Genomic DNA, 23,393 nt, shown 5'->3' with positions numbered 1-23,393 from the left:
TACAGACCATTTTCATGGATGAAGACTGGATTTAAATGAGCTTGCACTGTTTTCCTTAAGAGTGAAGCCATATAACTTTGACAGAATTAAACACACATTAAAAGTAAGAAGTATTTGTTGCATGCATGTCTCCATGACCAACAAAGAATGATTCAATTAACTTTATTGTTTGAAGAACTCTTGCGTGTAAAAGTGAAAATAGTTGCCGTTTATGCATGAAAGGATTAGATTAAAGGGGACAACCTATAGACGGCATTCACATCCATGCAACAACGATGAAGATGCGTAATACAAACATGCTTCCCTTGTCTATGTTTAGAACTGTGAGGCATCTCAAGCATGCCGGTTAACATAACTGATAAAAGCGAACTCACTTGAAGGAATGGTGCCCTGTCTGATCACTTTCCACCTCCTGCTTTCAGTATCTGTACCAGGCCAGGCAGATCCATGCTTTCGTGTTGTTTGCATTCATTCCTGAATCTTAACATTCGAATGTCACGTCTAAAACCGAGACAGATCAAACCAGGCAGCTGTTTTCCAATTATTTTGAGTCCCATCGTATTTGTATGTTCGTACTGGAGCTTTTGTTAATTATTTATTTGTGTATTCTTAGCTGTCGAGAGAGGTGCAGARTCTGTTCCTTTGCTCCTGTCAAACATGGCATTTTGTGTGAGCAGTGATTGTCCAGCCATATTTTCAGTTAGTGTTTACGCTGTGCAGATCMCAGATGGGACCCATTCCTCATTGTCAGGAAATTATCAATGGAGGAGTCATTATAGAAAAATTACCTTTCCACTTTTATTTTATGTCTCGATACAACATATAGAAGTTTTATAAATATTGTATATACAGTTCTGGGAAAAAAAATGCACTGAACCTCATTGAAAACCTGCTGGTTATTCCACCAAATATTGATTTCTAAACTCTTCTCGAGTTACAATATTGGCATTGTTATTTCTAAATGAAAATGAGCTTGTTTTCTTCGCATTAATTGAGGTCAGAAAGCACTGCATGTTTTTCATTATTTTGACCATTTCTYATTTTCTGAAAGTAAATACTACATTTTTGCTTGGAATTTCAAACTCATGTTGTCAGTAGTTCATAGAATAAAAGAGCAATGGCCATTTTATTCCAACATACAGCTATAAAAAGTAAAATTGGAGAAATTGACAATTTTAAGTGATCTTTTTTTTTTCCAGAGCTGCATACAACTTTTTGTGTTTCTGCTGCCGTGTCAAAATGAGAGTCTGTGTGGAAAGTCAAATTGTCCGTATCAAAWACCGCCAATTCTCGCAAGTCACTTAAATTGGATCTCCTGCTGGYACTTTTAACGTTGGCAACATAAAGTTTGTGCATCATATGCATTGCTAACTGARTGATTCTACAAACAAAAGTGAGAATCTTTTCTTMMAATTTGAAACTTAGGATGTGAATTTGCAGCATGTTACTGAAAACGGGGTTAACCTTGGCACTAGATGAAGCTCATTTTCCTTTTACCCAGGCCTCCGATCTTACTGAATTTCGTAAGATTTTAGATTTTTTTCAAACTGGGGAGAGCAAAGAAAAAAATAGATATTTGTGTATGACACTACTGTCAAAAGTAATGTTTGAAATGAATATTTTATACGAGTGCAGGGCTGCAGTGAAAAATCTAATAGTATTGTAGATTCCTGCAGTCTGAAAACAGCTGTTTTTTATTAGTATTATCCATCTACCAACCTCAATGTGAACATGTTTGCAATTAGCTCAGAGCAAAAGAATAACTAACAAACCTAAACTGAAAAAATATATAAATAAAAATCTATACAGAGGTACAGACATAGCAGCAGCAGCAGCAGCACCCTTCTACCCACAAGTTAAGGAGTGAAAAAAAAACTAGATTCTCCCAGAGCTTAACCATCTTTGATTCCTGTACATCTAACAGTTCTCGTACTGTAGGCCWCCAGCAGCAGCGATAATATAAAAGAATAAATATATCTCTCATCTAGTTGTGGCCCCTGGCATAGCAGCATTTTTGTCACTGAATGTAGACAACTTAAACCAGGATGGGTGGATGGGGAGCTTTTCATGCAAACATGAATAGTGAAGAGTACTATGGTGCAAGGTCTGAGCAGCAAATGTAAAGATAAGCCTGTATATAAATGTATATTGACGTAGATGGAATAAAGATGGAAGTAAATTCACCATGTAATGTAACCTGATGGCATCAGATTCTGGGTGGAACATTTCAGATAAYAAACAYGCTGGAATGCRAAAATAAATGTATCCAGCAACATCTCCTCGCTTTTAGCAGATACCTGATCTTCCAGCCACGTTAATCAAAAGAGACACAAAATAGAAACAGAACTAAGGAAAGAGGTCAGCCCTTGAGGTCACACCATTTCTTTCTAAGCTCACACATCCCAGGCTTAATAAATAAGTAAACTGAACTGACTTTGAGCGTTCATTAACAGTGATATGCTCCTTTCTCCGCGTTCGTTTCTGCTCCTGATTTCCAATTGCAGTAAAAAAAAAGGCCTTTTGCACTGAAGTTGAATGAGTTTCCGTGTAAATAAGAATGAGGCATCGTCGTCCTCTTTGTCGGCAAGCAAACGGTAAAACAAGTGACTTTTTAAATGTGTCTGACTGTATGAATGACAATGTTTGTTCTGTATTTCATAATAAGCCCTTTACATAATGGAATCTGTGATGCTTAAAGTAAAGAAATACAAACAGTGGGCATGCTACCGGATGTGATTTGGGATTAAATGTGGTTCTGACAATACAAATGGCCTCTTCTTGCAGAGCCTCCATGCTYCAGCTTAGCTGAGGTAAACTGATTGAAACTGCCTTTGTGTTTAGAGATGTGCAAAGGCAGATAGCCAAATTATAATTTAACAAACCTGAATGAAAGTTGTGATTTGCTAGTTCTGCAAAGTGATTAATATAACATCCAGTCATCATGTTGTCCTTAAATGAAATAGGGCTTGGGGTTAAAATCTTTAAGATGTTCAGGTCTAGTACTTTTGGCAGAGACGGATCAAGCATGAATAATCTTTATATAGATGTGCCCCTTCATAATGCCACCCTGGGCAACTGCCAATATCAAAAATTGTCAACGGTAATAAGTTTTAGGGTTGATTAAATGGGGTAACCAAGCCTGACATATATACATTTTTATTTATTTTTTGTTTCTGAACATCCACTGTTTAAGTTCAGAGCAAGTATTTCTTATTTATTTCATTTTTTTTTTTGGGGTGGGGGTGGGGGAGGGGTTGCTCACTGTGTGTATTTATAATTCAAACCTATCACAGTCTTGGGTATTAGTGAGATGCTCAGGAGTAGCACTGCAAATGTAATGTTCAGACAACGAGAAAGCGGGGGTCAAGGGTTGTCCTGTAAGATAGTTAATTCTGAAAACCACATGTACAAAAACACAGCTTGTAAAAGCTCATGTGCGGTCAGTCTGTGCGGTCAGTGTGACCCCGCCTAACCACGCACAGAGTAAAACTCATAAAACACMTGTGGGGTCTAAATTGCCTCATCTCTTAGGATAGTGCGAGRGTTAAATGAAGTGTACAAAACTGAAACTACTTTGTTCACCACCTCTCATTTGAAAAATAAAATAGATCATAGATACAGAAAAATAAAGGTGTCTGGATTTTAAATAATAATAATAATAATAATAATAAAAACTTAACTGATTGTAATTCCAAAGTAACTGATTTCACCATAAGGAAATGTCAAATTTCCTTTCCCTCATTTAAGTTTAGAGAAAATTAAGTGTCTTTAATGTCAGCATAAGAAAATCAATGGTTGGTTAAGGAAACATTTTAAATAGTAGTARAAAACTTTCCTGAGCCCAGTGTTTGCTTTTAATGGAACACAAAAAAGTATTTTGATGCTAAATTGTGTTATCTGGTGAWTATTGTCTCACAAAACTAAGTTAGAAGAAGGRCTGTAAGCCTCAGTTAAACAAATACATTTTAATGGAAGTCAGAACCACATTAAAACCCAAGGAAATCCTAACAGGAATATGACCAAACCCCCATGGAGGAGCAGAGAAAATCTGAGGGGCTCTCCATGAAATCATTAGCCTTTCAAGTAGACTTTTTGGCATAGCAACATGCGCTCATTCTCTCTCTTCCTCTCTCTCACACACACACATACTTGCTGCTAACTAATTTTTTTTTTCTTCACATTTTCTGTCTTACTTAGAGGAATCATTTTGTTCCTGAATGTGGGAACCACGAAAGAGACGAATAATGAACATTAGAGAAAGAATATGATTATGTTATTCCATAGTCAGCCAGTGCAACAGAAACCAATAATTGGAACACAGTGTAAAAAAGCGTAGAGAAACTCAGCCACGAGGAAGCTGACCTTCCCTCTCAACAAAGGTTGTGGCATTGTCCCTTTTTTTCTACCAAAGGGACAGCTTGAGTCCCTTAGTTTGTGGGAGATTGTTTCTTTAGTCACTTCTATGTTTTGATTGATTTAAGAGTCTCTCATCTCAAAGCATCCCGTGTRTTTTTGTTTGTCATAAAGTGTTGCAGTATGTCTACAGGCACGCAGCTCCAGCCGTTCGCATCAACCGTCGTCGTATTTTTCCAAGCTGGTTGCCATGGCGAGGGAATTTCCCCCCTCGCCCCCCCACCCCACCACCTTCTGCGCTGCGACCTCATATCCGCTCAGCTGCTCCATCACTCCTCGTTGGCGGGGCTCTCCTCCAGAGGCGTGAAGGTGGGGAGGCCCAGTCCTGTTGCATTGTGGGATGCAGTGAGGCTGGCAACAGTGTGTAGGAGGACCAGGACCAGCAGGCAGAGTTTGAGCCGGCTGTTACACAGTCTACAGGCTGCCGAGGAGCTGAGGGAGGTACGATGCTGGCATGGCGGGTGAGTTCTTTTTAGGGTCCCTCTGGAACGGTTGTCCACTTTTGAATCCCACCGCACATCGCAGCACTCTGCATTTGGGTCAACACCTGATGGGTATACTTCCAGCAACCCTGGATGTTTTTAGGGAAGATAAAGGAGAAAATGACTTAATCGTTTCATTTTCATCCTGGCGTACTGCTTGTCAAAACCTTTGCAAAATAACAGTCTGATATTGACTAGATTTTTTTATGGTTGTTATTTTGGCCAATGAAAAACTTGCWAAATCCTCTCAAAATCCAGGGTGATAGAGAGGGGAAGCATTTTTCTCCATGGAAAAAARTGCTTGTGATCATTTCAAAGCATGTCAAGGCAGAAGAATATGGAGATCAAATTCTCCAAACAGTGGAGAGCCTGAATTTTCACTSTTACATTTTGATTTATGCTCACCACCACAGACTGGAGTTCATCAAAGGCTAGTGCTACATTCAGATGTGAGTAATATCTAGCTACATTTACTAAAGTAACACTTAGATGGCAGCTAAAAAGATTTAAAACAYTGATTTTTTGCCTTACTTTGGTCATTTTAATAAAACATGATAAAGCAAAACACTGATGTTCAAACCACCAAATGCAGCCAAATATGCTTGTTTTCATAGATCTGAAAACAGCCACAAATGTGTTGCTCCACATGACCACCAGGAGGCAGCATAAGCTATGAAATAGAACCCCACTATGTCGCTGAGCAGAGTTTTACAGTAACATGGCTTTGCATGGTGGGTGAAAGCTGGCTTTGTGTGTGYGTAGTGATAAAGAAAATATTTCTTACAGTTGTAAACTGCTGATTTTATATACTGGTATTTGTCAACAATAAGACTCTTAKCTCATCTGGTGGGATATTAAAATACTGTTAAAATTGAATGCTAGAATCCTGTTAATGTTTTAAAGACATGGTGTTCCAGTCTGACACCAAGTTTTAGCTCAAGGGTTTAGATGATGGTGTTTTTAAACGTTTGGTTCTGGTAAAACACCTGTAGCTCGTGTGTACTCTGACTGTGTAGCTTCATCCCTGGTGAAACGCAGCCTTGATTTGCAGGGTCAGTTTTTAACAGTAGCATCTATTTTCTTAGGGCCAGCTTGAAAAACTGTATTCCAGCTGTAAATAATTTTGTTGATTGTGTCTTGATTTCCTCTTAGAATCTGAGGTTTTTTCACTCTTTATAATGAGGTTCACAGTGATGGACCTAGCTAGCTGTTAGCTGCAGCAGCTTGAGGCCTGACCGTGCTGTGTGACCTGCTAAAAAACTCTTTGTGTCTGAAGCAAAATAACTATTTTATTCTGCAAGTTTTGTCTGCAGTCAGTTCAGTGGAACTGTGTTGCCATTTGTTTAACACTGTTTACAGAGAGGCCACACTATTGCACATTTTTTAGTTTTCTAGTTACAATTAAACACTTCAATAAAATACATAGAACATATACAGAATTGTAAAGATTTTGTCTTGATTTATTTGGAGGCAATGCAAGTATGAGAAGTTTTATTATGGTCATTTCCAAGGAAATGGAGAGCTTTTTCTGTGATTTCATCTGGGGAAGTAACTATTCTGACCTTAACTGTGCAAAACATGCTAACATTAGGCTAGTACTTCGGCAAACTGCTGCATAAAAACAGCAAGAGCAAGATGTACCGTAAGTGTATTATAAAGACTGTAAAGACTGTAGTTGTATGTTTTGAGACATTAAATTTACAAACACAGATATACACATTGGTAAAACAGACAAAAAAAAACCGAATAAGTAAATTTTACCTGTGCATACAAAACTTGGGCTGCCTCCATGAATGAGATCATCATTGTCAGGGAGGACAAAGGGGCAGCGCTGCTGAACCTCCAGGCAGTACTGGCCACAGGGGATTCGATTGCTGCAGTGTATCTGGGTGGTCTGGAAGTACTGAGAACACAGCCAGGGCTTATAAACCATCTAGGTGGAAGACAGAGAGGTGAGAKGATATTGATGAGTTAGGAAATGTTTTTTTGGATGATACTCACACATAAACACGCACACACACACGCACACACGCACACACACACACACACACACACACACACGCATTTGTGCCACGTTCATACACCGTCATGACCTCTACAGCTATCGATTCACACAAGGCTGTGCAGTTATCCTGTTGATCCTAATATCCACTGTTTAATGAATGTGCTTGTTGCTGGGCAGTCATCAGTTTGTCAGTCAATACTGAGGTATTACCCAACATCCTCTCTGAAACACAGCATCACCAGGTGCACGGCACAGATTTCAGAAGGTTAACATCTATTTTTAGAGCCGATATAATGATGAGTAAATCATGACATAAAGAAGCACCTTTATAAAATCTTAATATAAGAAAGCCAAATGCAAGGTCTCAGTAAAAAAAAACAACAATGAATTGAACTAGATGCTCTTTATTTTCTGTTTTGCTTTATCCACATTGAGTTGAGAGAATCTCTCATGTTTGCAAGGACTGAACCCAACAAAGCGCTTAAAGTCAGCGAGGTCAGCAGATTTATCTTAGAGCCGTTGCAGATGTTTTCCTGAAACGGCCTTYAAAAATTTCGGGTTTTAGACACAGAAGAAGAGTAGTTTTATTACAATGTGGACCAGCTTACAGAAGAAAATGCAAATTCRACCTGCATTCAGAAATATTGGTAGGACATTCTTAACCTAAACTAATTATCCTCAAACTTGAAAGTGGGTGGTGGTAGGTGTGCATCATTCACTCTTTTAAAAGCCTTGCACAGCAACAGTATGAGTGGCTCAAAACTTACAGAGTTAAGGGCAAAGACTTTTCCATAACATGGGCACAACAAGGAACCAACCCACAAAGGCTTTGTCACCCCCGAGCAAATACATTTACCAAAAGGGGAATTCCTCCTTTAGCAACACAGGCTACAACCAGAGGTTATGTATGGCATTGCTTTGGTCCCTGCTGACCYGTCAGTCTCTTGGGAGACAGCATAATGCCCTCTCTTTTACTCCATGGAGAGGAACTATTCCCCTGTGTGCCAGGACAGAAGGGTACATCAATTGCCAGGTTCTATATGCTGCTGCATTATTCACTTCCTGCACCTGCTCCTATAAAAATTTGAATGGAAGAAGTGGCTGCCTGTTGTCCCCAGATAATCTGTCTGTTACCCCATCTTGAAAGGCCACACTGAGACCTTCCAGCACAATGGGAATGCTCCCAGGGGATCATACTGTAGGCTTTGTACAGATAGTTTCCTTCCCAACAGTGTGTACCTTAATCTGGAAGTAGCTCAAGATATATCAACTGGGAAAATGTGTTTTAAACTAGATGCTGTTTCACTGTTTATTAACCAGTGTGTTCATAAATCGCAATTTCTTTGGATTGTTTCAATGTAATGAATGTTCATTATTTCTAAGGCCTGGACGGTATGACAAAAAAAAAAAAAAGTTTTATATTTGTTAACACATCAATAGTTATTGATTAGTTTTTTGTTGTGAATATCAAAAATGTTTATGAACTGAGTGAACGTTTTGCGTTTCATCCACAGTTTTTACTTCTCTGCRTTTTTTTAAAGTTATTTTTAAGCAGCTATGAGGCAAATTTTAAAGTGCTGCTGGGCCAGATTACTCAAAAAAGTTGCTSCTAGGTAACCACAAGTTACTCAAAAGACGGTGGCTAGGTAACCAAATGGCAAGTGAGTTAGCCAGTTTATTCCACTATTCCATTCAGACCAATGAATAAAATGTATCAAAACATAAAATTATATATATATGTTATATTTTAATTTAGGAGAAAACTAGCTCACCTTTTAGGTTCAGCTGCATGAAACACATTTTTGGTTTTGGTAGTTAATTCAGTGAACAAGCGTCTGGSCTTCTTGGACTTGTRATTCAYTGTGCAAACAAACATATGTTTCACTGCAATAAGGTAGGACACAAATAGCACCTAAATAATATAAACGACAAATCTTATAATATCAAGGTGTACTCAGTAAAGTACACAGTGAGTTTGTGTTCAGACCCAGAAAATGTGTGCCCACAAATGAAAAAAACCAACACAAAACAAAACAGGCCTTCTAATCCAACCATGCAAAAAGACATCAAGATGCATTAGCTTATGACCCTCTGCAAATGATGAAGAGGAGACAAATCATTTTTGGTTAGTGCCTTATTGTTAAGCATGCGATTAGGTGCTCCCTTCATTGTGTGGTATTATCATTTGCGGCAATTAACCAATAATTTTCGAGAAGTCCTCGGAGGACTGAGAGGCAAGCTGGCACCTGCTGGGAGTCATTTATGACATGCAAAGCAGCACAACTGAACATAGACCCTCTGTCACTTTAGCATGCATTTTGCTATACTTGTGAGGCTGAATATGCACTCAGAAAAAAAATGTGTACGTTCATGTCACTGCTTCAGTTTTAATTGCATTTAGTTTATCTTGTATCCCAGGAAAATCTGAGGCAACTCAAAGTCAAACTTAGAAAAAGAGTTAAACCTATTCAACCAAAATATGACAATACCAAGAAATCAAAGAAAACATGAAGAGGTAAACACAAGTACAATCACTCAATAAGCTGCAAAATAATGTCTAATTTTAGAATAAGTAGTCTTTCATTTAAATGGTGACTTGACAAAGAAGATGTAGTGCTTCTGTAGTTGTAGTTCTGTAGCTTCTGTAGTTGGTGCTAAAACCAACCTTATTTTTTATTAACTTTAATCTGTGGAAATATCTTCTGCATTTTGTGTAACTGAGGTTTGTTCATGGTAAGAGCTCAGAGTCTTTGTTTTGTGTGAACAACTATGGGGTCAACAGTGAACAGCACAATGTCAAGTTAACCAGATYRAGAGTCAAGGAGAACATCTCCTTAGTTTTCAGTATCATTTCATTATTCAGCAGAATCCCAGGAAAACAAACTTGAGGGCATGGTGTTTATCTAAATCTCAGTCAGGAAACAATTTTTGTTGTTAATCAGGGTTTTGTTTCTAGTCATTSTTTTCTGTACATACGAGTCTATTTTTTCTCCATCTCTATAATCTATTGTAAATTTTGCAGCWTTTTTTATTATTAATAATTTTCTTTTTMTTTTTTTATTTCTTTTACAGTCTCACCASATAATCCTTTAGAAAGTTTAGAAAGCAAACAAGTACAATATTTATTTTTATGTACACTTTTAACTCTTCTAACTTTTGATGGGTTGCAAAAGCTGGTCATACCCTGGCCAGAGAATAAGTGCATGACAGAGAAACCCAAAGAACCACAAGACAGACAATCATGCAAAAAAACAAACAAAAAAAAAAACTCACACTCAGACCTGACTGCAATTCAGAGTGCCCAGTTAATCTAATATTTTTGGACTGCGGGAGGAAGCTCAGATAYACAGAAAAACCCACACATGCTCCTGAGACCAATCAGACGTCTTCCAGAGAGGCCCAGGATACGACTGAAACCCAGGATCCTCTTGCTTGTCTAAATTCACATCCATCTGAATAAGTAATTAATTTCAGACCAGTACTATTTATTCTAATGCAGTCTAAATGTAATCACATAGTGTGATTTAGATTCAATTACAGTCTGATTCAACCKTAATAATTAACCCTGTCTCAGTCTTAAGAGATGAGTTCGTTTAGATCCTACRAGTGTTTTACTCTGTGCGCAGTCTGGCAGAGTAACATTGACCTTGTGTGCGCTTTTTCCGAGTTGCTGTCCGACCGTGACATTCTCCGYGCTCCTCCTGAGCGTCACACTAAAACCGCGGGAGGATWAAAACTTTAGACCTATTGCTGAACTCTGAGGCCCTGTGATAATACTGATCCAATGTGAATCTCAGAAATGGGCAGGATCAAAAACGCAATTAGGCAGTTTTTGTTTTCTTGGGTGCATTTTTATTTGCCTTTAGCTAAGAATGGAGGCTGCATTGGAGTGCACTGAAACCCTTTTTTGACCCGCAGCAAAACCTTTTTGACTCAAACAGGTTGAACACAACGAGCAAAATCCGATGCAAATGGTGACTCGCATCATGCATTGCACTGTGCGGTAAGAACCATTTTCTTCTGTTTGAAGCCTTGTGTTATACAGCCAGCAGTAACGCAACACCAAGCTGTGGAACATGAACTCACGTCATTCCTCGAGTCGACAAGAAATTGCGTGTTAACATCAWATCCGGGAGATGTCTGCAAATTTCAGCAAAATCTCAGTCTTTGGTTATCCCTTGCGAGTGTGCCATATAAAAAGCAGACATTGGGGAGTAATGTATTTATTACATGATAATGCTCATCCCGTACAAATAGGGCTCTTGTTTCATATCCTGATTTGGTTTCTCTTAGCCAATCACTGATGCTAGATTATTCCCCTTATTACACATGCTCATGTTCTTTTTCTCCTGTTCATTCTTCTCTACTTCCTCTAACATAATGCTGTAAAAGTACAAAATTATTTCCTTTATATTTTTTATCGGAAGTATTTCAAAACAACAGGTAAGCATGAAGGCAGGTGGAGTTCAAAAAGCATCAAAATCAAACAARGTGAAGCAGATCAGGACTGAGACAAACCTCACATTTAAACAAAGCCATACAAATCAGGGATAAATGTCAGCTTGTGACATAAGACTGTTTGAAGTAAAGGCCTCATTTCATCTGCCAAATGGTAGCCAGGGCTTTCTGAAAAAGTAAACAGCTTTTTGATCCTTCAGAAAAAATATAGGACTCATAAAAATCCTATATTTTAATTCCCTTATTTTTTGTAAGAGGCAAAACAATGTTAATTTAACACGKTATAGGCTTAGAAATGAGTGTAAAGACATTTTCTGAAGAAATGTTTTCTTACTCCAAGCCATTTTCAAATTCTTTAAAGTCTTCGTCAAGTCTCTGGTCTCTGAAGAGATACTTATATCTGATCCAATCTGTCTGGACAGCCTGTCGGATTGCTGCAAGTTATGCTTTGGATTTGAGTCAATATCCTAAAGTCGAAATTAACACATGAACCTTAAACATGTTTATCTTATCAAAACACATTCTAACATGTAAAATAACTTATTTTAATGCTCTTAATTTTTACATTTACAATTCTTCATACTTTGTCCACTATTCGAAAATGTTAGTTTTCACTTATGATCACTCAAACTAGAGATTTGTTAATACTTTTRAAATTTCCAAATTCCACAATAAATTAAAGAGGACTTGCTTCTATTTTAAAGAACCCCAAACWTTTTTTGTGAAGAATAATAAAGAATAAAATGCCAGGGGTCAAGTTATATTTTACCAGTTTAACTTTAAGGGATAACCATGTTGTCATTAATACAATTGTCATTAATCATTAAGATCAACAAATATCTTAAACTCACCCTGTAATAGAGGAATTTGCGCATCTCTGTCAAACTTTAACTCTGTGACTTACTGAAAATGCTTGCTCAATAGTAACAAAAAAAAATCCAAACTTAGAAGCTGCTGTTAATATCTATAGAACAACATTCTCTTAAGAAATCTCACAGAGAGCTATCGACTGCTGTGCATATTTTCATTGATAACAATATGGTACCTTAGAGTGGATAGCAATTAATCATTTCCTCCAGAAGTCCACATTTAATGGCTTACTTTTACTGCTGTTTATATGACAAAAGAACTGTTTATTATGCTCAAGYCCAGGAACTCMAGTTTGACTCATGTCTGGAGATGTAATGTAGCTCACAGGTCTACATTAACTCTGAAATCCTCAAGTTCTCTAGGATGAAGATTATCCAGTCATACACATAAATACCTAAGTGTCCGGTAGGTAAAAGTGGAAAATATGTAACACCGTGAGAAAGTTTTTGAATCCTTCTAGATTTATTTTGTTTTTCCTTAATTTGCCACACTTAAATGCTTCTGATCATCATCATCATCAAAAAAATAAATAAAAATCAAATCAGATACACATGACATTAAAAGAAAATGCAGTTCTCAAATCATGATTTCAGTTGGTTAAAAATACTATCTTAACTTATCTGGTTCCAATGTGAAAAAAAGTAATTACTTGCCTTTTTAAATCTCTACATTAATYACTTGAATTAACCACAAAAGCTAAAATACATTTTAGTAGCCACACACAGGTCTAATCAAAGCCAGATCTGTAGAATCAAGAAATGTTTTCAAAAGGATCCGCCTGGCAACATAAAGTACAATAAAATATCTCAAGACACAACAAACTTCCTAATCAAAATACTTTTAAGGACATAAGAGAAMCATCAGACATCTCATCAGTCTGGAAAGTGTTACGAAGTCATTTCTAAGGCTTTGGCACTTCAGAGATCACTAATGAGCGCCTTTACCCACAAGAATACCTCATCCAGGAGACACAAGGGAAGCCAGAGCAACATGTGAAGGTCTGGGGGTTTTGTTTAACTCTTTCTAGTTAGTGTTTAAGATTAAACAAAAAGAAAGCAACTGGGCAAAATGACATTAAGGAGGGAGTTCCAAGGCCCAAACCACTGTTGACTCAAATGAACACAAAGGCCCAATTCACATTTGCCAGGAAACGACTGAATGATTCACAAGATATTAAGAAAAATATAATTCTTTTTTTTTTTGGAAGATGCGAGTCCTAAAACAGCATTTTAGAAACAAAACATAAACATAAAACTTTTAGATGGTTTTAGTGTGCATTTCAGTGGCTGCTTCCCTCTTTCAGGACTGCAGTATGTCTCCATCTATGTATCACTCAAGAAAAACACAACAATAGAAGAAGCTTTGGGAATGACCTAGTCATAAGTCCTGATTTAAGAGCTTAGRAGACATTGTGGTATGACCTCAAACAGGTCTCATGTGTGGATTGGTTAGAACTATTTTTCAGAAGAAAACAAGTCAGAATTTTGTATTTACTCACGTTAACTTTTCTTGACATTAGAATTTTGTTTGTTAATGTAAAGAAAAATGTATAAATCTGCTAAGGATATGGGACACTTTTATGTCGCTGTAAGAAAATGCATATTAGATTTGGTCGTAGATGAGCAAAGCTAATTTATTACAGRAAATGCAAATCCTTCTGAAAACATGTTCCTCTATGTCAGAGTCTTATAAAACTAACTCTATGCACTTAAAGAGACATATAGAGAGGTGTGTATCATGGATATATCTGACATTCCACCCCAAAATATCTGACTTACTTCTTTCTTGTGGTAAAAACCCTCCAAAGGAGAGATAAGATTTCTCTGTAATAAAATTGTGTTGGTACTCTGTTATCGCAAAGTGCCATGCTACAAAATGCTGCCAGAACATACTCTTTCCCCTTGCTCTCCACTGCTGTGCTCACATGTTGGTGATCTGCAGAGGTGAGCTCAGCTGGCTCCTGAATTAGATTATTTCATTACAATTAGGCTAATATCATTGTAGCTGATGGAAGGCCTTATATTCTGCCCTGTACTATTGGCTTTAAGTGGCCCTGGATGGCCCTGTCTTGTCATTGTCTTGTCTTCGATGTTTTATCTGGACTTGCGGCTTGAACTGCTGACAGAGAAGCAGGAAGGGCACAGAATACCAGAAGCTAATTCCTTCTTAACCTATGGCGCAGCGCGTGACAACCTCACACAAAAACCCACAGGGTCACRGAAGTCATCTCTTTTGTATAAACAAATATGATCACTACGTTTAAGCTTTTTTAATTAGGCCCCAGCTTCTATTCACTTTTCTAAAATAGACTGAAATAAATTCACACCAAAAGWGGTCCAGAATTATTTCACAATAAGAGTGACATTTAGTGTGAAAAATCAAAACAAGGGAGAAAAAAAAGCATGCTTGCATAATTTATGAACTCAGGATTTCAGTTTATTATAAAATATAACCTCCTGCCACACCTTTCCACTTTGTTCATTCAAGTTTTAAAAGATATCAAATTAATGAGTCCAATGCCAGCAGAAAAAAAAAAAAACACTTGTTTGTTCATTAGGACAAAAAGGAAAAAATATTCTTGCACAACTTGGTGYATTTTTACTAAATTTAAGTCCTCACTAAGTCCTCGTATCCAGTCACATAGCTATGATCTTGGAAGATATGATTTTTCTCAATTAGCCGCTAAAAGGAACAACAATGCAGACCAGGCAGAGGAATGATCAAACAAAGAATTTAATAAGCAACCCATAATTGGAGAAAGATTTGAAACTCAGGTGAGCATAACTCTGACCAAAAACTCATTGGCTGSAACAGTGAGAAGGAAAGAGCAGTAGAAAAACACTGTGTGGATGTGTGTGTTGAGTGGTGCAGAGCGAGGGTGGTCAGTTCAGTGAGTGTTCAATAATTGAAGATAGGTGTGCTGGGGATCTAACAACATCTCACAAAATTGTCTAGCAAAGCACTTTTTGTTTGCTGTCAGCATGTGACTTCATGTAGCGAAGTCAGTTTTAACTTCACAAACTGATTAAGTGATCCTATGTTCTCTGTAAAGTCTGGCATTTTTTAATGCATCATTTATTGATCAATGCCTTTCCTTGTCTTGTATTATAACAAGGCAAGAAAAGCAACAAAACAAAAACTCTCGAGGCGGCCTGCTGACGTTCCAACGGAGACAACATATACACTTAACTTGTAACAAGGAAGTTGATACCTGCTAATATGCGACATGTAGGAATACTGAATATCAATAAATTTAATATCAATAAAAAGTAGCTATGAAAGAAACATTTATACAGGTACATAAGAAAAAAACAAAAAAATACTGAATATTTTAATCATGTGCACAGATGGAAAAATCATSCTGTCCAGTAAAGCTTCATCATTCAGTAGTTTCATTATTGCGCTGGATGAAATGAATAATAAATTCAAGCAGTAAAGGAGTCATTTGTTCGGGGTCAAATGGAGGTYATTTGCAGACAAAACTCACAGCCTTTGTTATTGTAGCATCATTTCATAACGCTTCCATGGTCATTTCCAATCAAATGGGAGAAAAATTGAAAAMATTTATAGYAAATATAGGCAGAGAAAACGTCGCTCACTGACAGAAACGAACCAGTACGCATGATTAAACACTGCACCAATAAATGGATGTGACTGACCATGAAGTAAACAGAAAAAAACAAAACACTGCTAAGAAAGAGTCTTTGTAATGAGTGTAGTATATTTACTACAATCCTAGCAGAGCAGGCAGCATTTAACAGTCCRATGTGCAATGTGCATTTCTGCGTGTGTAGACTGAATCACCGCATGTGCTTTTAATGACTAGCCCGAGGCGCCAGTACCTGGCAAGCATAGAAGCCATGTCAACAGCAGTTATTTAGAGAAAATGTAACGTAGCTAATGATCTCAGCAATAAGACAGACATGAAATAGACATGCAGGTTCAGCYGAGGTGGCTTGAGGAGCCGGTGAGAAAATACAACTTCAGCAGGCTCCAAAAGCATCAGGGTGCAGTGTTCAAGGTAAAACCAACAAAAAGCAAACACTAATACAACTCAACATGAGGTGACTATTTATTTCTATTAATGTYACAAGTGCAGGAGACCTTGCTGTTTATGACCCATGCGGAACAAAAACAACTGTACAAAGCATACATGACAGACGTATTCAATCAACAGCAGCTTAACACCAACCTCCCGTCTCTTTACATAGGCTGCTAATTTGATAAACAAAAGCCATGCTAATGTAATTACCACACAGCAGAGATATTTACGACAGTGACATGCTAAGTGAGGCTATTAAATGGAGAACGTATACTTAACTGAACAGAAGAGRAGATGTCTAAGTGGAACACAATCCACCACAAACRGCTACTTTGTCAAACCAAAATGTTTAGGCATTTCACTCCGTTAACTCGGCAAATTCCAAAGAAGTATTTGGAACCACAAACATTGAACAACATTTTCGAACTGCTATTTTATATCATTTAAGTTTTGAMAGACGAAACACATACGTTATTTTTTCTTTTAGTACGCAATGGGTAACATTGAGAATGAAAGAGATTTGGAATATGTGAATAACTAAAATGCATACTTCCTACAAATATCTATTAAATGTAAGGTTTTTGCAAATAAACTGAATCATTATTGCACAATTAAAAAAAATTATAATTTATGCCAATTTTTTAAGTCAGATATTACAGAGTGGTGTAACAGGCACTGAGGGGGGAACAATGCAGCCAGCATTATGTGCTCTGGGTGACAAAAAAGCAGCAGAACAGGGTGTTACATGAAAAATTAATGAATGAAAGATATGGACATGACAGGATATGAATTAATTATGAAACAATGAATTCCCTCCATRCGTGCTGGAGGTGCTCTCCTCCTCCAAGATTGTGTTTCCCTTTAAGCTACTAAGGTGGTCAGCACCTGCTATCAGCATGTCTCAAGTCTGGAGTGTCATTGTACTCCCACCACACTTTGTAAACATGAATGATGTCTGGATATACTGATATTTGAACAAAGGTTGTAATTAAAGGCACATGCTGAYTGCGGTTTCCTCTTTTTGTGTGGTGTGACCTAATGTGTAAGAACTTATCTAGTTTTTCTARCACTTTGAATATAGTGTGTTTTTTTTAACGGTTTTATGACTTCCTACCCAGTAAGCCCTTCTTTCACRGACAGCACAGAAGAACCCTAGAAAGAAAGAGGCCACAAATGCTTTTACTTTATTTACATGTTCAGTCAATGTGGATTAATRTTGTCCATTTTATTTGTATTTAAGAGAAACATACTTTAAGGCTAGCATCCTTACTGCCACTTAACAAAAATAACCAATTTAGAAAATACAGTTTCTGCTGTATRTTGCTTGACAATTCACCTCTTGTTCTGAAGAAAAAGAAAGGAAGATAATTGTTTAAGCTATTGCCATTCATTGTGAAAGGTACATAAATATCTGTTATCAGAATAAAACACTTCATGGTGCAAGTAAAAACKTAACAGAATTGATCAAATTTTCAAAAACTAATCATTTCACATGGTAGAAAACATATACTGTAGATGGACATCTTTGCTGTTAAAACGTTTTTTTTATTAAATACAATTGGAATAGAAAGTGGTGAAGTCAGGCAGAACGAATTATAGATATGAGCATGAAAAAAGATGAACATTAAAGACGACATTTCCTATGAGGGGAGCATCCATATGCACCCGGCATTTGCCCAAAGCTCATTCTGTTGATTAATCAAGGTCATCTGAGTGCAATTTATCGGCATTGTCATGCTGACACTTACTCTTGTAATTAATTTGACAAAGATAATTATCACCAAGATGGGCCTTGTGTGAGTGATGAATCAACACCCACTGCAGTTACCCGGGCTGATGTTGGATCCACCAGACCATACATGCAGAAGCAGGTTCTTCAACTGTCTGTTCCTGTGGCTTATTTATGAAGTTTCTCTGCCTGCGTCGGATCCCACCGCTGCACACACWGTCACCGCACCTCCTAAATAATGTAAGCAGTCCAAACAACCAAATGTTGGCTATTAGAGCTCTGCGTGACATCAAAATTTGTCTCTTTTCACAGTGCGGCAATCTTTCAACCTGATATCCATCCCACCCTCTACACCTCCCTTACCCTGTTGCGTCCCTCGTCAGCGTGCACTACGGCAGCTGGATGAAAAACGGCTTCAAAGAGAGGGCTGGTGCCAGGCTTCCAGCTGGGACATAACATATACACACGCTCACCTTCAGATTTTTGTTTATTTTTTTACAGTATTTCACTAAGTTGGTTTCATCTGACGTACACTCACTGGCAGCATCTGCTGTAATAGTGGGTCAGAACGCCTTTTGTCTTCAGAACTACCTTAATTCTTTGCGGTATAGATTCAAATACTGATTTTGGTCCATRTCATCAATGCAGATTTGTTGGCTGCACATGAATCTGCAGTTCTCCTCTATTGGGCTGAGCTCTGCTTACTGCGAAGGCCTTTGCATCACAGTGAACCCACTGACAGCTTCATGTTCACGTTCATCACTGTCAACCTGAACCACTGAAACAAAGAAGTATAGATCCATGCTGTCATGTTGGTTGCTCCAAGTTCTCACCATACTACCTTATACAAACTGAGTTGACTCTTCCTGCTAGACAACATTTTGCCAACCTGGTCTTAGCCGAAATCAGACACACACCCAGTGTGGTCTTCTGCCTCTGTAGCCCTTTCACTTTAAGGCTCAACACGTTATGTGTCCAGAAATGGCCCACATACCTTATTCAGTCTGCTTGTTCTCTGAAATCTGACAGCAACAGTGTTTTTGTTAACACACCTGCCACTCATTGGATATTTCTTATTTTGGATGATTTTTTTTAATACTGGGATTGGCCTGTGATCGATAAACAACCATGCTTGTTTTGAAATTTAGCAAGTCATCTTCACCATGTCAAGATGCCACAATGTATTGGCTTCCTGCCAGGTGATTGGCAGAGCTGTGAATTATAAATTGAAAAAAGAATAAACAATAAATAATGAGTACTTTTGTGTGTAAATTAATCAAGACGATGTTTAAATTGGTCATAGATACATAGGATAAAAATGTGTCCACGTTTCCTTTTTGGAAATTTATCAAAAGTCTAAAGTTAGACCTCTACAACTCATTTTGACAAGAAAGGAAACAAAAGCAAAGGAAATACGTGGACTGAATTGGACTCAGAAAACATAAAAATCTAGAATATTTCTTGTGGTTTTGACAGAATTGACAACATTTTGATATGGCATAAAGCTTATAAACTATAGATAAAACGTATTTGAACACTTTTTACACTTCTAACCAAATCCAGATCCTCTCTACTACAGCAAAAACTGACCAGGATCCATGTGAACCCCTGCCTGGTGGCTCGGATCTTCATCTACCTCACCAGCAGACTGCTGTACCTCAGTACCTCAGGGTGAAGGACATCAAGTCTGACGCTTTGATCAGCAGCACAGGAGCACCGTGGGGAACCAAGCTCCCCTTACTCTTCTTTGTCTTATACACCTTAGACTTATGTAATCACTCTGAGCCATGTGGTCAGCATGAAACTGGACACTCTGGTGTCGGTGTTAGAGGAAAGGACACTTGATAAACTGCTGGCTATAATGGGAACAAAGTCAGTACAATACAAGGAGACATGCAAACCTGAGCTATGTGCAATGATTGATGACTGAGATCCATCACTATGCAAGTATTCATTGGAGGGAATTACTATAATTGTCATTATATGGGCTGCTGGACAAAATTAAAACTCATGAGATGCTGGCACATGCTACATTATTTCTATAGACAGCCACTGATCTAGCCAATGATACGATAAGCTAGCTTTGGGTAATAAGGAGCTGTCGGCTGCAGGAACCGGAATAGCTGCTGACTGGTCATTACCATGTCATTATCATGCCAAAGATGGCAACCAGTACCCTGAGATTAGTAACCTATTTATTGAGGTACTGTCCATGTCAAAGGCTTAGCTAGATTAGCTACCTMCGAGGTGACTTTTTTCTGAACAACCTGGAAATATATAACTCATTACTACCAGCAAACTATTTACCTAATTTATTTAATTTCAAGCACACAAACAGCATACACACCAACTTACTAAAATATGACAAAAAAAAAAAAAAAAACTCAAAAAAACATAGCTACATATTACATTTGTCAGGGCACACTATCAATAGAACATGTTKCATTTAGTGCTCTAGAAAGTCCTATTGACACATTTAGTTTTAGTACACTTGTATTTGTCATGTTACTTTTCTGTTTTGTCGATAATTTATTTTTTTTGTACCATAAAAGAAGAAATATTACATAAAAGCTGCAATCGATGTGAAAATCTGCTTAAGTTTGCTGAATCCCAGGATGATCTAAATTTAATAATTCAATTTGAGTAACATATTTTTTCTTCAATTAACCAGCTGATAATATTTTTATAGCATTTGTTAACCTCCAACTATTCCAAAGTGATTTCAAAAATGTAAAACTGCCAAAATRTGGGATCATTCTTGGCCTTAACACAAGCATTCATATCCAAATTTGAGTATCATCAAGAAGCTTAATACCTTTTGTAATTTTCAGAGACACTAATGTTTTGGATTTACTTGCTAGTAAGCCACAATCTTTAAAATGATAAGAAGTAAAGGTTTAAAATATTTCATGTAATGACACTAAATATATAAGTTTCACTTTGTGAAATGAGTAACAAAAATATAGAATCTTTTTCACGCTATTCGTTTTTTTGCTCACTCTTTCSAAACCATTGAATCCAAATGTTCTAATAATTTCCATGGCCGCCTGGGAATGGAGTCAAGCATCAAGCATGTGGACTGCCTTCGGTGCCAGGATATGATGATACATGTTCAGTACGTCCAGTCATGAAATTTCATTAAGAATAAWCATTCAATATCAATTATTTGTAGGTAGCAGTCACAGCTCTAGGTCGCCGCCAGGGGGTGCTATAGTTCCCCTTACATCAGACACTGAACTCCCGTAGAATTTTAAAGTATATATTTTTTTCTTTCTATGTGATGAAATTTACTACAAACTTTAACTGTAATAATATTTTACATAAAATTTGAAAATAATTTCTAAATAAACAGTCAATTAGGAACATGGTTATGAATAAATAAAAAAGCAAAAACACCAAAAATAAAAAGACCACGAGGAATGGTGATGAGCCCATGACCTCATTTCACATCCTGTAAACAAGTGGGCGGTAGGACTGCATGGGGATCATACAGGCAGAAAGTGCCAGGCAAAAACATCAATCTAATCTTTTTGAGCCTCAACAGAGGTTTCAGAAAAAGTTATCAAAAAACACCTTCTGCTTTTGTTGCATCATTATGTAGTCAGCGAGGAGAACTAGAGGGCAGAGCTTTACTAGGTTAACAACATGCTGCTAAGCACATATGTAGCATTAGCAACACTCAGGAGTTCTTAATATAATAAGCATMATTTTTAGTGCTACATGTCAATTCACACATGTTCAGATCATCAAGGAGCTACGAATGCAGATTCCTTTTGTCTTATTGGAAAAAAAWTACCTGACAAGCAGCAACAGGGACAGTTTAACCTTTGACCTAGCAAACAAAATCTCCAAGACCTTGGATCAAGACAGTTTTTTAACGCTTTCTCTCTCAACTACAACAGGTGAAATGTATTCACATGAATACATCTGGCACAAATTTAAAAAAACTTTTTTWTCTTTGAGTTTTGCTGTTGAAGACTTTTTAAAATAAATTATTTGTAATRGTCTTTTTTGTGCAGTGTCAATAAAAAGATGGAGTTTGTCTATATATTGCATTTAATGGTGATGCCAGGGGATGTTGAATGAGTTATGGAGGAACATAAGAACCAATTAACCAATCACTTMATAGTACAATACACTCAAGAAAATGGCCTGTGGCACCTGGAAGACAAAAGAAATCTGCTGCCACTAAGTGGAGGGAAATGGGGTATAGMACAACTCAACCACAAAGTAGTAGGTCACATAAAATCACAAAGTGTGATTAAAATATGTTRAGACATACTGTAAGTTAATGGCAACAGACCTCTAAACTCCATATGGCCTTCAGATTTGCTGAAGAACAGTGTGTGGAGAGCTTCATAACAYGAGTTTTCATTGCCAAACACAAAGCAAAACTTTGGATGTGGTAGTGTACCTCTGGAAGGAATTGTAAGCCAGGCCTTCCTTTCCAATAACAGGTTTCACAGACTAAATTCTGTAAAAATGATAAAATATTACAATAAACACATCTTCTGAAGCTGACTGAAGCTATTGCAGCTGCAGAGGGCGGGCTGCAGCTTTTCCTGTGGAATGAAACGGGATCTCACCCAAGTTCATGTGAGTACAATAGTAAGTGATCACAGGCTTTTGACACAATACCATTGTAGGAATCATGCAAATTATCAGTACAAATTAATAAAAACTTYATATTTTGCTGCCAAGGGTTCATGTGTGGCAGCAAAAACAAGAAGTGACATCTCTGATTGGGCACAACAATACACACAAAGGACAAACACACACGATTAAACTCAATTTCTCATAACTGATATTCATGATTTACTTGTTTAATTACAGGATGAAAGAAGTGAGAACTGAGAAGTGATTGTTAATGAAGGTTTTGTCTGGGCTAGTCACATTACATTCAGCTGTGAACCCAAGGCCAGCAACTAAAGTACATCACAAAGACATGGATAGTGTGCAGAAGCCAGCTGGCTCCACATGAGGTTAGCTAAAGTGACAGACAGCACAGGGTGAGCTGGCCTGCTGACTCAAAGTTGCTAACATATTAGATAATCCTGCTCTAATCTTGTAGGGTAAATTAGGCCTAGTTTTCATTTTGGTTGTTTAAAAATTGTTTTTACACAATTTTATTTTCATTATGAATGGGGCAAATAGTTAAAGATGCTCATATTTGTGTCCATGTTTACATGTAAAAGTGAAGTGTTTCCCATGCTTCTGCTCTGCTTTCTCACAGTTTGGTGTAAAARCTGGTGTTTTCAAGTACTTTTCAGCTAAAGTGTATCTGCACATACTTAACAAATAGTGATTAAGTAGAAACAATGACATTACTGCAGATGTTGCCTTTGTCCACTATTGCTGTGTGAGGGGTTTAAATCAGAATTTGACCATTTTCTA

The 23,393-nt window shown here is 37.4% G+C and overlaps 1 protein-coding gene across 1 annotated transcript in view; it reads right to left on the bottom strand.

Moving 5' to 3' along the window:
* Positions 1-3,235: 3,235 nt before the first annotated feature.
* Positions 3,236-23,393, bottom strand: part of nalf1b (NALCN channel auxiliary factor 1b) — a 118,599-nt gene continuing 98,441 nt past the window's right edge. Inside the window, exons 2-3 of the mRNA XM_008401408.2 lie at positions 6,657-6,828; positions 3,236-4,984 (exon numbers count right to left, since the gene is read on the bottom strand). Of these exons, the coding sequence (XP_008399630.1) occupies positions 4,683-4,984; positions 6,657-6,828 (474 nt within the window). The 3' untranslated portion in view covers positions 3,236-4,682. The remainder of the gene's footprint in view (positions 4,985-6,656; positions 6,829-23,393) is intronic.

Source organism: Poecilia reticulata, linkage group LG2, assembly GCF_000633615.1.
Source record: "Poecilia reticulata strain Guanapo linkage group LG2, Guppy_female_1.0+MT, whole genome shotgun sequence".
Classification (NCBI taxonomy): Eukaryota; Metazoa; Chordata; class Actinopteri; order Cyprinodontiformes; family Poeciliidae; genus Poecilia; species Poecilia reticulata.
Note: the sequence above shows the minus strand (reverse complement) of the source record. Positions and strands in the feature narration are given on the sequence as shown.